Source organism: Hermetia illucens, chromosome 6 (genome assembly GCF_905115235.1).
Source record: "Hermetia illucens chromosome 6, iHerIll2.2.curated.20191125, whole genome shotgun sequence".
Taxonomy (NCBI): domain Eukaryota; kingdom Metazoa; phylum Arthropoda; class Insecta; order Diptera; family Stratiomyidae; genus Hermetia; species Hermetia illucens.
In genome coordinates this window covers 7479836-7493423 of record NC_051854.1, presented here as the reverse complement: position 1 = coordinate 7493423, position 13588 = coordinate 7479836, and the positions used below count along the sequence as shown (strand labels likewise).

The window sequence follows — 13588 nt, the reverse complement described above, 5'->3', positions numbered from 1 at the left end:
ATCTGGAAACGCCGCCTGCTAGACGTAGGACCCCCAATATTTGCCATTAGCCAACTTAAGGCCGAAACTCCAGATGCAACCTTGTTGGATGCTGCCTTGATTTGCTCAAAAAAGCTCATCTTTGAGTCAAGAGTCAGCCCGAGGTAGTTTACCGCTGGTTTTGGCTCGATTATCGACTAGCCGAATGATAAGAGACGCAGGGCTGGGATTCTCTTTTTAGTTAGGATGACTACATCGGTGCCGGTCGTGTTTAAGTAGACTATCATAGGTAGCGTTCCAAAAGTCCCCGACGTGACCTCCATCCTCCTTTGACCCTCTAGTGTTTCATAGAGCAGGGAGCGATTCCTCAGATAGTCCCTCAATATCCGTAAGAGATAGTTCGGCATGTGGAAAGTATTGTCTAGTGTGTCTAGAATGTCTTTTCTTCTTACGGAATTAAAGGCGTTTCTGACGTCAAGCGTTACGAGGAGCATCACTCGTCGAGTTCGGCGGCTACGTGCCTCCGCTCGTGGAACGGCGTCCACGACTTGCATGACAGCATCAACTGTGGATCTCCCTGCTCTAAAACCAAACTGCCGGGGAGATAAATCTCTTCAGCGAGTCTACTTCTGATGAGCTTTTCGAGCACTTTCCCAGCAGTATCGAGCATACATAGCGGGCGGTATGAAGACGACAACTCGGGGTCGCCTTTCCCTTTATGGATCAGCGGAAGCCTCGCTACCTTCCAACGAGCAGGGAAAGTGCCCTCTTTCAGGCAAGCGTTGAATGCGCCGAACAGTAAGTCTGGCCGGTGTTGGAATACCAGTCTGTATACCGCTGCTGGAATACTATCGGGTCCTGGAAAAGTGGACAGTTCTCTGCGCTCTCCGCGCCGACGTCATCATCCCATAAGGGGTGCGCAGAAAATAGTGCCCTTACAATACGGTCCATCTGCTCTCAGACTTCCGTGTTTAGTGCTTAGATCCAGCTCTGGTATAGCCTAAGGGTTATGGTGGTGAAGATGGCTTGTGCGAGGGTAGGTGCTTTCCGTAAATAAGAGATTGGCTCCATGCCTTTGAGGTTCCATTTCAAGTTTATGTCCCCTTTTACATGCTCCTTTTAGATCCTCCTGTCTTCTCAGAGTCCTGTCCATCTTTGGAACTTGGACAGGTTTTTAATCATTCGAAAATTTAACTCTGGCATTCAAAGGAGACAATGCTTCCTGTTGACTCTACTAATCAGTGGAATTCGCTTCTTCGTCAAGAAGACTCATTTGCGGTTTGTACATTGCATCCTTTCCTGGCAAAAGACCACGACAGGTTCAGTTACAGAATTCAAGTAGCCGCGGAGTTCCCTGAACGAGATGTAGTTCAACCTTAGTTAACGGCTACCACGTTTATTACAGGGGCGGCTGGGTTACAACTTCTTATTGAAAACTAATCAAGTTTTAGATTAACGAGGTTATTGATATTACTATCCTTTTTTCTTAAAATGTTGGCATATCTTTTGTAGTTTGTTGTAGTGAATTATGCTATGAAGGTTTGCAATCATTGATACCACTAATGATTCTTGGAAAGAGGGTTCTGACTCTACATGTTCTCAGTTCTATTCAGAGCCTCAGTTTTAGCCTTCATCAGATGCAGATAGGAAGTCTTTTGATCATTAGATTCCGTAGTTAGAGTCCGTAGTTTGTCATTATACAAATAGTGGATATTCGATTTCTAAATGGATGTAAATAGTGAAGGGATAACGGTGATCTACCCTCATTTTCAAAGATTGTTATTTTCCAAAAACGCAGAACAAGTTTTTTGCAGTAAACAAGTTCTACTGTCCCAGCATGTACCGGAATTGCAGGTAGGTGCATGCCCTGATCACTTAGCCAGTGAGCAAGTGCTAGATAGAACCTCTAACTGAAAGTATTCTTTCAGTGAATTCCGGAGCGTGCAGTCGAGTTAAATTTTGCTCTATCTTAAATTCCGTTTAGTTACCGTCGGTATCCTATCTGTTCCTAGTGGACAATGTGTTCGGGTTTCGTTAAGTATTTGGTGTTTGAATAAAATCCCGGAGTGCTTCTGAATAGTGTAAAATATAATATTTCGTGTCCTCTTGATAAGATTCCCTCGATTCCTAAGTAAATGTGGCATTTGAAGAACTCCGTTATGGCCGCCCGACATGATTGTACGGTTTGTTTCCCGTGCTCGATCATTCTTTTTACTACAATCATGGTTGGGCGCCTAAGCTCGCGATTGCCATTTCGTCCTTCGTCTTTAACTAAATTAGGATTTCCTTCTGAATTTGAGTGCTATAAGTGTCCTATTGACTGATGTTAATATTACTTCGGCAAGATGGTCTCCAAAGTGCGGAAAACCTCGATCGTGATAAATATGAAAACTTTCTGTTCTGTGCTTAAAATAGAGTGTGGTGTGGACTCAGTATGTTATATAGTATGCCCGTCACTAAGGAATAATGTTCGAAAAAGGGGTGAGTACCTACTTTCATAGTTTACTTTGAACATTCGTTTTTGTGTGCCCAATTTTAAGCGAGGAGTCACTCAAATGGAAGGAGGAAGCATATACAGACAAAAAAGACCTTTTTTGATGCATCGTCAAAGTCATGCAAACTTCACTGGGTAGAGGAGACAGAACATATCCATCTTGGTAGTTTAATTACTTCCAACCCCTTCATCTGAGTTCTAGTGACTTCAGGTACTTCAACCCTCTTATCGTAATGAGTAATATAATTTGAATGGCAAATGCTTGCTCAGCAGTATCTGTACCGCCAAAGAAGTCGCATGAGACAATTTTTAGTACAGTTCAATCAAACTTTTATTATTAGAACTCATGTACAGGATCAGCTTAGGACTAATAACTTAACTTCTTCAATAGGTCAACGTGTTGCTTAATAATAGATTTAATTGAAAGGAATTTTTGCTTGCCGCAAGGGTAGGTAGGTATCAGTGGCCGCTTCGAGGAGCCCAATTAGTGTTGTGGTGCGCCGTTCTGATGCCACAAACTCCTAAGATCGTGACTACTGTTATTATTATTCTGTTAAGTAAAAGTCGCATCGCGTCCTTAAAGAACTATTGTGCCCCTTTTACTGGTTATAGGGTACCTATTGATCATAGTATCTCAAGCAGGCCTATAACCATTAGGAACTTGAGTATGTTCCCTACTTCCAGATCTTTCAGCTTTGCATCTGATATTAAGTGTTCTCCCAGATGCCTCGACCTACTTTGCACAAGTACGGGACACTATCCCAGGACGTGTATAGAGGTTTCGTCCTCCTCCTCACAAAACCTGCAGGCAGTGTCCGTAGTTCAGCCGACATTGACCAGTGAGAATTTCCACTATGATTCGGAAGTTCTTTTTGGTTAGGTTTAAGCAATCCTTTGTACGCATGGGTTCCTATCCCCCAATAAGCACCCTGGACTGCTCCATCCCTGGTAGGCCCGCCCAATATAGTTCCCTCAACCGTTTCTCTTCGTTTCTTAGATTGAAACCGTTTCCGATTCCACAGAAGGGTTCTGGCCCGTGTAAAGGCATCCCTGCTCCCTTCTCGGCTAGTTCATCCGCTGCCTCATTGCCTTCCAACCCAGCATGGCCTGGAACCCAAAGTATCCAGACCTTGTTGGACGAGCCGAGTGTATTCAGTCTCTCAAGGCATTCCCATACCAGTTTAGAGTTCACTTGGTTGGACCTAAGTGCTTTGATCGCTGCTTGGCTATCGGTGGAAATAGCTATGTTCTGCCTCCTATACTTCCTTTGCAGATTAAAGGAGGCACATTTGTCTATGGCGTAAATTTCCGCCTGGAATATGCTAGTGTACCTGCCCATTGGCTCAAAGTACATTTTCCTTGTACCAATGATACCGGCACCCGCTCCCTCTGCTGTGAGGGATCCTTCAGTGTACCAAGTAGTCAGTTGCTGGTTTAAGCTGATCGTTTCCCCAAAGGTTTGGCTAACTTTTGGTGAGGTGAGGTCAGTGTCATGCATCGCTCATGAGTTTTATTATGGATACTATTCGTCCTGGAGCTAACCTTTCGAGGACGAAACAAAGCATCTCTCTGGTGAAAGTGAGGGTTTTGACTTCCATCGCCGCCTTTGTTACAAAGATGAATACCAAGTTAGAATTTAGTTGTTCTGATTAGTACCTGCAGCCAATAAAACGGACAGACTATGTCATGAATGTACTTCAGCACAATTTGGCTGAAGTTGCGCTCCGCAATTGGTGCTCTTCTCGGTCGTCCATGTTAAATTCAGAATCTATTGCAATAACATTTTTCCTGTCTCAAAACCAAAGAACCGCTCATGATTATAGAGAGATAGTGGTCGTCCTGAATTGGCGGCGACTTTCTACCATTCTGTCCGAAAGATTATCCGGGACCGACATGACTTCGCATCGATCGCCTAGGTCCTGCATAAAAAATGCCTTCGATGGTATACATCTGCCACTAGCTCAAATGGCAACTAAAATTGGTCTCAATATCCTAATCAATGGAGAGATACTATAATTTATTAAAAACGGCTTTGATGGAGCAGAATCGACAAGAGCCTCTTTACTTTTTTCGAGCTAATTGGTATAGCTAGCGGATTTCACAGAGTGTTAAACTCATGAGTGGAAGTCTCAAGCATTCATCTCTCCTTCTCTGGATCCTATAGATTTTTCCTATCGCTTGAACGATTCTAATATTTTCAATATAAAACTCCGAAAACTCCGAAGCTCCCACTATCTTTCAATCTCTGCTATCCATTACACTAAATCGGATTGGAAGAATAATTCATTGAAGATTCCTCTTTTGGTTTTCACCGATGGATATCTGGCACATGAACACAAAAGGATCCATTACAATTTCATTAAATCTCGCATTTGTTCGTCGAGCGCAAAAAACTAGCAACAGTAAATTACGTACCTCAGATAGAGCATGAGAACATGAAGGAAAACCTTCGTTTCTATCTGATCCCTGCACACTCCCCAACGGTTGTACAGACAAAGGAAAAAGGATATGAAATATGTTGTGCCGGCATATTGCAGTTTTTACGGTTCTTAGAAAAATTACATCACTCCTGGAGTTTTGAGTATCCTTTTTTCCCGACTTGCTCTTATGTTGTTACAAAGGACAGTGACAAAGAGGAGCAAAGAATCTGAAGAGGTTCCAGACAGGAGCTGGATAACAAGCGTGATGATAAATAGACACCTCATTTGGAGTGTTTTAAGTCTAAGCAACAGAGATGGTGATGAATTCATTACTAAACTGCTTCTGGCTTTTTTCCCAGCCATGAAGTAAGGGTTGATGTCGTAAAAAAATGTCCTTACATTTGTTTCCCTTAGGCATTGCATTAGCGGTGCCAGGATGTGACGAATCGAGTATAAATTTCTCATGCAAATACGACGCTATATGTACAACTGCCAAGAATAGATTCAAATATTCAATGGAATTGTGAATTTAATAAGCAGGATCAAGCGCAACACTTTCATTCAATTAACTTTGCCCGAAATACAACTCCAAAGGATAACAACTTGTTTTTAATAAATAATTGTGCACAAAGTGAAAAATTTTGCTTGACTAAATCGTACACGAATAATAAACGCAAAGTCATTCCTGCCCGACAAAGTCCAAAGTTTACTTCAAGTTTCAAGTATACAAATAACGGGCACAATGAGAAAACTTTTTCAACAATGTCACCATCGGTCCCTATTCAACCGTTACCTCCTGGTTCCTCTTACTTAACTCGGAAAAGACAACAACAGGAACAAAGCACCAACAGCATTTCGCTTATGAACTTCGCTTTGTTCCCGGCGCCTCGTCCAGATTTCGTGCTCCTTCTCCAGAATAAGCGATAATCCCTTAAACCAAAGTGGCGGTTGGTGGCGGAGGGCACGTCCTTTTTTCTTAGATTTCACTTCGTCCTTTCACTTTCACTTTTTGACACGACAGCTGGTTTCAAATGTAAATCAATTGAAACTTTATTTCACAATCGATATTGGAAAATCAGAAAGTTTTTGTAGTTTTCGTTGGAAATCGGAAGCTGGGAAGTGTTTGTGTTTCCTTTTTCTCTTTTGACATTGACGTTGGTTTTTGAAACAGTTGAGGAGGGTTTAGTTGAAGCGCCAGTGGGTTCAGCTGATTGAGTTTATCCGAGCGTCATGACAAAATTGATTTTTCTTCCTTGGAATGTTTCTTTGTTTCTTCTTTGAATTGCTCTTAAGAGGATTTCATTAAACGATGAAAGTAAGCAGGACGAAGGGCTCCAGTTAGCCATATTTGCTTTGAATTCGATAAACCTACAAAAAAATTAAAAATAGGGCCACAAATAGACTTTGCAATTTCAGCGCCCAATGTGGGCAAACGGAGGAATTTGGTCTTTGGTATCCACGTTGAAAACGCTTCCAACATGTACAAATAATTGTGAGACATTTTCTTGCCTACCCCTCGCCTATTTTCTCCGCTTATTAAAATATCTGATGTTGGTCAGTCCTATCTAGTGTTCTTTGAACGATTTGTCTAACACGGTGACTTGCCGATTGAAGACAATCTTCCATACTACTGGGAAAGTGGAGGAATTTTCAGGAGTTTGTATCCTTTCGGCATTGATGAGTCACATGCCATCGATGTGTCCACTCTTCTAGTCAAACCTCTATGAATGTTTTTCTGGTCTATTAATTGTACATAATAAGCTGACGGCTTCCTCATTTCTCGGTGCACAGACCACATTCGCTTATAGATTGAGACCAATTACCTAGTGACTGCTAGGGGTGAAGATTTCACTGACGTTCCAGGACATGTCGCGAGCTAGCGAAGGACAAACGAATGTAAAGCCACAGCTTGTCATCGTTCCTGTAGGCCCTTCACCTTCGTTACATATACCTGATTGTATGAGGGCCGTCACCAATGACTTGTGGTCTCCGTCCTCCTGCCTCGGAAATCAATCTTCAGCATGTTTTTAAATTTTGTCTATCAAAAGATTGCAGATGTGGAGAAATTGTTTTATACATTTTCATGAGTGGCTTGGCGGCTACACACTCGCAAGGTCAAGTCACTCCAGCCGTCAAATCAGCCTCAATACATTTTATTCATGACCTCTAAGTGCCTTCGTTTATTATGGTAGTTTGTACTTTTAATCCGTAGGTGGTCTGCCAGAGCTAATTCTGGATGAGTTTCTTTATTTTAAATAACCGCTCCGATGTTCCGTCCCTTCTCTTTTTTTTCTCCGCTCTTCCCGCATTTACCGGAATATGTCGCGCGAGGGGGAAATCGCGGAAGACGCGATACCACTGCTAGCGGCAGTCCTAGTGAGGGTGCCTCCCTCTTATCGGCGCAATCCGGCTGCGTGGTTCCGACATTTGGAAGTGGAACTTGTGCTGGCACGACGGACGCCACCAGGATCAACCACGCTTTCATCGGTCTCGACAAGGAGAACCCCGGGCTTGTTTCGGACGACCTTGAGGAGTGCTCATACGTCCGTCAGAAGGAGCACTTAATTCGGTGCCTTTCAGTAAGTGAGGAAGCAAAGCTTAATCACTTGCTGAATGAGCTGACGTTAGACGAACGTGCTCCCAATTGCTGCTTGAAATGAGGCAGTTGGGTGGGAATAAGTTGGGCTCAGAGCTGTTGAAGTCACTTTGGCTGCAACGACTCCTGGAGAGCACCTGCACCATCTTGGCCTGTGCGGACTCGGGATCGCTGGTGGCGTTGTTCGCCACGTCCGACAAAGTACACGAGGTATACGCGCGCACCGTGGTCGTAGAAGTGGAGGAGCTTAAGTTTATGGTGACAATACTGGCCGACGCGGTCACAAAGTTCGCCGAGACGCTTGGTACTTTGCGTTGGGAAGGGAGATCTCGATCGCAATCACGGCTGAGTTTGCTTCGCGGAAGGGGCATTCGGATATTCGCATGCCAGGGCCCTCATCAGCCTTCAACGATGTGCTGGTACCATCGGAAATATGGAGATCAAGCGACTAAATGTACCACCGGATGCACGTTTAGCGCAACAAAAAACTGGGCTCACTGGGTGCCTTCGCGACGGCTACCCGAATCGCAGTACCACGTCACACTCTAATTCTGCAAAACCTACGGCACTTATGAACTGCCGTGTTTTCACGACCATGGATCTAGCCAAGGCGTACCACTAAATCCCTGTTACTTCTGAAGACATTTCGAAAACGGCTATCTGCCAATCTTTCGGACTCTTCGAATTCACCAGGATGACTTTCAGCTTCTACAACGCTGTGCAGACTTTCCAGAAGTTGATCCATTCTGTTTTGCGAAACTTTAACTTTTGTTTCGTTTAGGTGGATGATGTTCTCGCTTGGTTGCTTCCCCTTCAGAATCTGAGCACTTGGAACATCTCGAGTGTATTTTTAAGCGTCTGCTTGAGGCCGGAATTGTCCTGAATTGAAGGCCGCTTATCATCAAGCGATCGTGAACGTCTACTCGTCTGGGACCAAAAGTAAAGACCCCCGCGAGGTTGCGTGGTTTGTTGAACTCGTCTATGCATTTGAGTCGGCCAAACAACAGTTTGTTGACGCAACACTGCTGACATTTTCTGTGTCCGTCGTTCGTAGGCGCCGCTCTTCACCAACAGAGGAACCAAATCTGGCACCAGTTGAGTATCCTTTCAAAACAGGTGAACCCAATGTAACGCAACTACAGCGCCTACGATCGCGAGCTACTCGCCGCGTACCTGTTCACGGATCACAAGCCCCTTGCTTTTGCGCTTAGACAAAAGCCCGATAAAGTGTCGCCTCGTCTACTTCGACACTTGATACTGAATACCATCCGCAGCGCAATGGTATGCTGGATGATCCGTTGTGATCGCGGTCCTTGCCTTTTGTCTTCCTTGCCCTCCGTACAGCCGAATCAGAGCAGTTTACGGCCAGCAGAGATGGTGCACGGGGAGAATCTGCGCCTCCCCGCCGACCCTGTGCTGGACATCAGAGTAGGGTTAAGCGACTCTGGCATGCTGCGTGTGCTTACAGACGCGGTTTCGAAGATGCGGCCAACTTCACTCTCCCGACACCCAAAGGGACCTCGAGAAACGCAAATTTCTTTATCTGGAGCCACAAGACAATTGAGCTTGTAATCGATGTCCTCGAGGACTGCGCTTAAAAGAGGTTAAGAAGAGCCAGCCTATTAGGTGCATGCCAATGAGTGAGACGGCCAAACTTAATCATTTGTTGACAGAGCTAATGTTTGGTGTCTGTGCGCCAAGCCAGTGTTGCAGTGGTGCTACAGAGACTTTAGGAGCAGAGCACACAGGCTATCCTCGAATGTATGAATTTGGGGCCACTGAGACGTTGGCTGCTACCGCACGCAAATTCACGTGGTTCACCCGTAAGCTGTGGTTGGCGAGGTGTCTCGTAGGATATCAAACAAGGTGGCACCAGCAGAGAGTGCTGCACTAATAGGTACTGTCTTTATAGAGAGACAGTCGGTGGTATGCATTTGGGAAATAGGACTAGATTACGCTCTAGAACCGCCTGTTAAAAAGGACTATCGGGCATTAGATCGGCGAGACCCTCGACAGGAGTGTGTTGATACTACCGAAGATTTGCGAAAAAGGCCACGAAATGTAAGGGCCCCTGGACTACTCCGACGAGTACTCGAAATGCGGCGCCACAACCTTTTCGATATAGGCACGGAAATCTCGATTTTCTCTCGCATCCCAGAATCACGAATTAACACGGCAATCGTTAAAACTCGAGGCAGAAAATTTCTCGTCGATCGGTCCGTATGCCTACAGGCAGGTGGACTTGAGTCTGGAACTTCGACGAGCATTTCCTAGGCGATTCATTATCGCGAATATTATCACTCCAATCTTAGAGGAATCTTTTCTGTACCGGAACATTACCACCAGGCATAGTTTTTCTGAGCCCATTATGATTGTTTGATGTTCAGCATCACATCAACAATGCTGGCTCTCCTGTCTTTTCTAATTCGCGTCCATTAACATCACAGAAGTTCGCAATTGCACAAAAAGAGTTCGAAGAACTTCTTAAGTAGGGCATTTGCAGACCCCCTGATAGCTGGTCCGCTTAAGATGGGCTCCAAACCCAGATTATTTCAGACTGGCATCCCTTCCACTCGTTCGTGGTTTTGCGCACTTTATTGCAAACTGTCGTATTTTTTCGAACTTGGTCTTAGTCAAGATATGTATCAAATCCCTGTAACTCTTAAGGACATTCTGAAAACGGTAATAGGTGCACCTTTCGGGCTCTTCGCATTTACTAGGGTGACTTTTGGCGCAAACCTTTCAGAGATTTCTCCACTCGAAATTCGAAACCTTGACTTTCGTTTCGTTTATTTGGATGATGTTCTGGACCCGTCTTTCTCTGAATCAGAGCATTTCGAGCACCTCAAGGTCATCTACAACGGTCTAATACTCAACGTTTAGAAATACAAATTCTTTCAGTTATAGATGAGATCCCTCGGCTATCTGATTACCTCTGAAAGCATAAACCCGGTCCGAGTCAAAGTACGAGCGATTTCGAGTCCCAGGCTTCCTTTTTTGGGCGTGTTAAACTTCTAGCATCGTTTCTTGCCCAAGGTCACCCACCTTTAATCGATCCTTAACGCCTACTTGTCTGGGCCGTAGAGCAATGACTCCTGCCTGATTTTGCAGTCCCCAGAGGCTGTCTAAGCGTTTGTGATCACCAAGCAACAGTTGGTGCAGGCTGCTCTTCTGGTATTTCCTCAGCAAGATGCTCCCATAGTCGTATTCGTAGATGCCATAGACATTATCGTAGGCGTTGCCTTTCACCAAAAGGTGAAAAGGTCCCCTTCAAAGTCAGGCATGAACGTATTGTTTTAGAACAAAGATTTTTATTATTTAGTCATGTCTTTAGATATCCATCGTAGCCATCCTTTCTACTCAAAACCTGACCCAGAAATATTATATTTCTTCCTATCTCTTCTATATCTTCCACACCAATCCCATGCTTTTAATCAGATTTATGTGTGAATCAGATAAATTTGTTGTTATCACGTCCCCAATACAAATCACAGTTTATTACGATACTTTGCCACTACTATACGCTGCACATACTCGACGGTACGCTTTCCAGCGAAAACAGGTTAGAACCCACTCTCTTTTGTCTAGAGTATTTTAGGGTAGTCAATGTGTTAAACGATATCCTTGATCATATTTCGTGATAGCTTTTATAGAGTGACGTGGCAAGAGTTTACGTTGGAGAGAATTTATTGGTCATTTATTGCTATCAATAACGTACGAGTCACATAATTTGTTATTATGGGGGATGTTCACAGAAGATGTTACAACTTCCTTTGGTTACTCGGAATGTATCGGGGACGCTAAGCGCGGATCGTCGAAAAGGACTTCAGAGGAGCTAATACAGACTGAAGTATTGCCTTCGGCGGATATAAATGATGGGAATGGATTTAGTCCTGAAGGAGGGATCAGGCGTACATGCAGCGTAAATAGGAATGAATTATTACAAAAGTATAAAATAGGATGCGACTTGAGCATTCTTAGATGTGTTGAGAAGGAAATCGGAGACGAAAATCCAAACGGAGCGAATTTACATAGATTTCACAATTGTCCGGATGGCTTGCACTTGACTGAACTTCCAGACATTGTGACTAAGCAACTTCTTGACAATTTAATTGCAAAATACCGAGAATCCTTCAATTTAATCCCTTCCTTCTGCTTCTAAGATATTAATCATTGTCCCAATAGCTTAAGGTATTAAATCTCATAATCGGCCCTTTGTAACAATAGTGGCTGCAGGACGCCAGGATGAGACGAAATCAGCACTATTCAGACATAAATAGAACAGAAACAGAAAAACAAAATTTTACATCGACATTTCTGCTGAAACACTCTTCGTCAAGTAATTTTCTGTAGGGCTTAGACGAAATCCGCTTAATATGTGTCATCCCAAAAGATTGATGTATCTTGTTTCAAACCATTCGTAAGTTAAGGCTGTGAAGCTTTCCATGTGTCCTTATGTCACTAAGCCAGCCGTCTTAACGTATCTAAGTGGAGAAATGTTCATTATCCTTTGCTCAGGCCTATGCCAGTTGTAACAGATATCATCCTGGAAAATTCTCTCATTCGAATTTTCATATAGAGTTCGTCGTCCTTGTTGGTTTGCTTTCGTCTATCCTAATATAAGTACTTCCCTAATTAACTGTTATTTACGGATTATTCGGAGAATAGCTTCCAATAATCACCGGGAAAATGATTTATTTCGATATTTATGATAGAGTAATTATGTAGTCCTTTGGGGACTATATTCAACTGTCCTCTTATGATGAAGTCATTATATACGTTATAAAAGTTGAAGACTTTCTCTTCGGAAGTTCCAGTATGGTCACCCACTGAGTTGACAGAATTTACGCAGGAACTAGCAAGGACATATTTTCGTGAAATATTTCTGTACTATGTACAAAAAGTTGGGGCTTGAGATGAAGGACAATCAGGGACAGCATACATACTTTACTTTTATTGCATAGTCCTCGGAATTCAGAATATTGGACAGGAAATTCTGAAGTAACAATTGTTATATCAATATTTTGTCAATGTAGTAATGCATATTGGCCTCTAAAGAATTCCAAAAATGTCCTTATGAATATTGATGCTCAAAACTTTCTGTATCACTTGATTTGATTGTTAAAATTCCATCCGGACAGATTTATTGGGTTGCAACTTCGACAGCCTTGAGTATGTTAATGATAACCTTTATCCTCCTTTTCGTCCTTTAATCGAAATCTATTTACTTCGTAGAGTTGATCCTTCTAATATGAATTTGATGGGTCTCATGGTATAACAATTTCAATGAATATTCAAGAATGTTTGAATATTTTTATGACCCCCACAGGATATAAATTCATTATGCTTGACATGAAATTTTACAAGGACACCGGGAGTTCTTATAGAGGCGATATTCCCCACTCTGAAAATCTGAATTGTTGAAGAGGTTGTTATTTGCCTGAGAGCGAATTGGTTACTTCGGTCACATGGATGCCATTAATCTTAGGTTACGCCCCATTGATGACCATTACTGGAATGTGTTTTAGCTTATTCCAAGATTTCCTAAAAAGTTTAAACTCCAATGTTATTCGACGATATATATTTTTAGGATAATTCACCCGTCATTCATCTTGGGGTAGTGAATTCCACTGTATCCTCTCGAGTTTGTTTCAGACCAGAGTTTCTTGATGGAACAACGAAGATATGAGTTGATCTGCTGGAATAGGTCATATCATATCAAATGTATAATTTTGGAAGCCAGTCGTCACTAAGCACAGGAAGTCTTCATAGGCCACAACTCCATATAAGCTGAGCCTGTCAAAGGACGCGTATCATTACTTCAAATACCGTCAACAAAGATTTTTGGCTCTAGAAATCAGAAAGGTCTAATCGCGAAGTAGTCCCTAAATCAGAAAGAGCCTATAACAGCCACTAAAGGATGTCCTAAGTGCAGGCTAAGTTTTCTGGGTGTATCCTTCTTTCGAACATTTCGTGCTTTCGATCACACCTACCTTGCACAGGAAATCACTAAAGACTCCACGGGCCAAGGCATCTCCAAAGTACTGCCCGTCAAACCCTTCATTACATCGAGAGTCAACTTTTTGGTATCTGACGGTG

General features: G+C 43.2%; 1 protein-coding gene across 2 annotated transcripts in view; it reads left to right on the top strand.

Annotated features, from left to right (window-relative positions):
* Nucleotides 1-1585: 1585 nt before the first annotated feature.
* The window catches only part of LOC119659923, a 122042-nt gene continuing 110039 nt past the window's right edge, over nt 1586-13588 (top strand). Inside the window, exons 1-2 of one of the 2 annotated variants that reach the window (XM_038068260.1) lie at nt 1586-1833; nt 1908-2460. In XM_038068260.1, coding sequence (XP_037924188.1) covers nt 2325-2460 — 136 coding nt within the window. In that variant the 5' untranslated portion in view covers nt 1586-1833; nt 1908-2324. The other variant, XM_038068259.1, reaches the window with a different exon arrangement.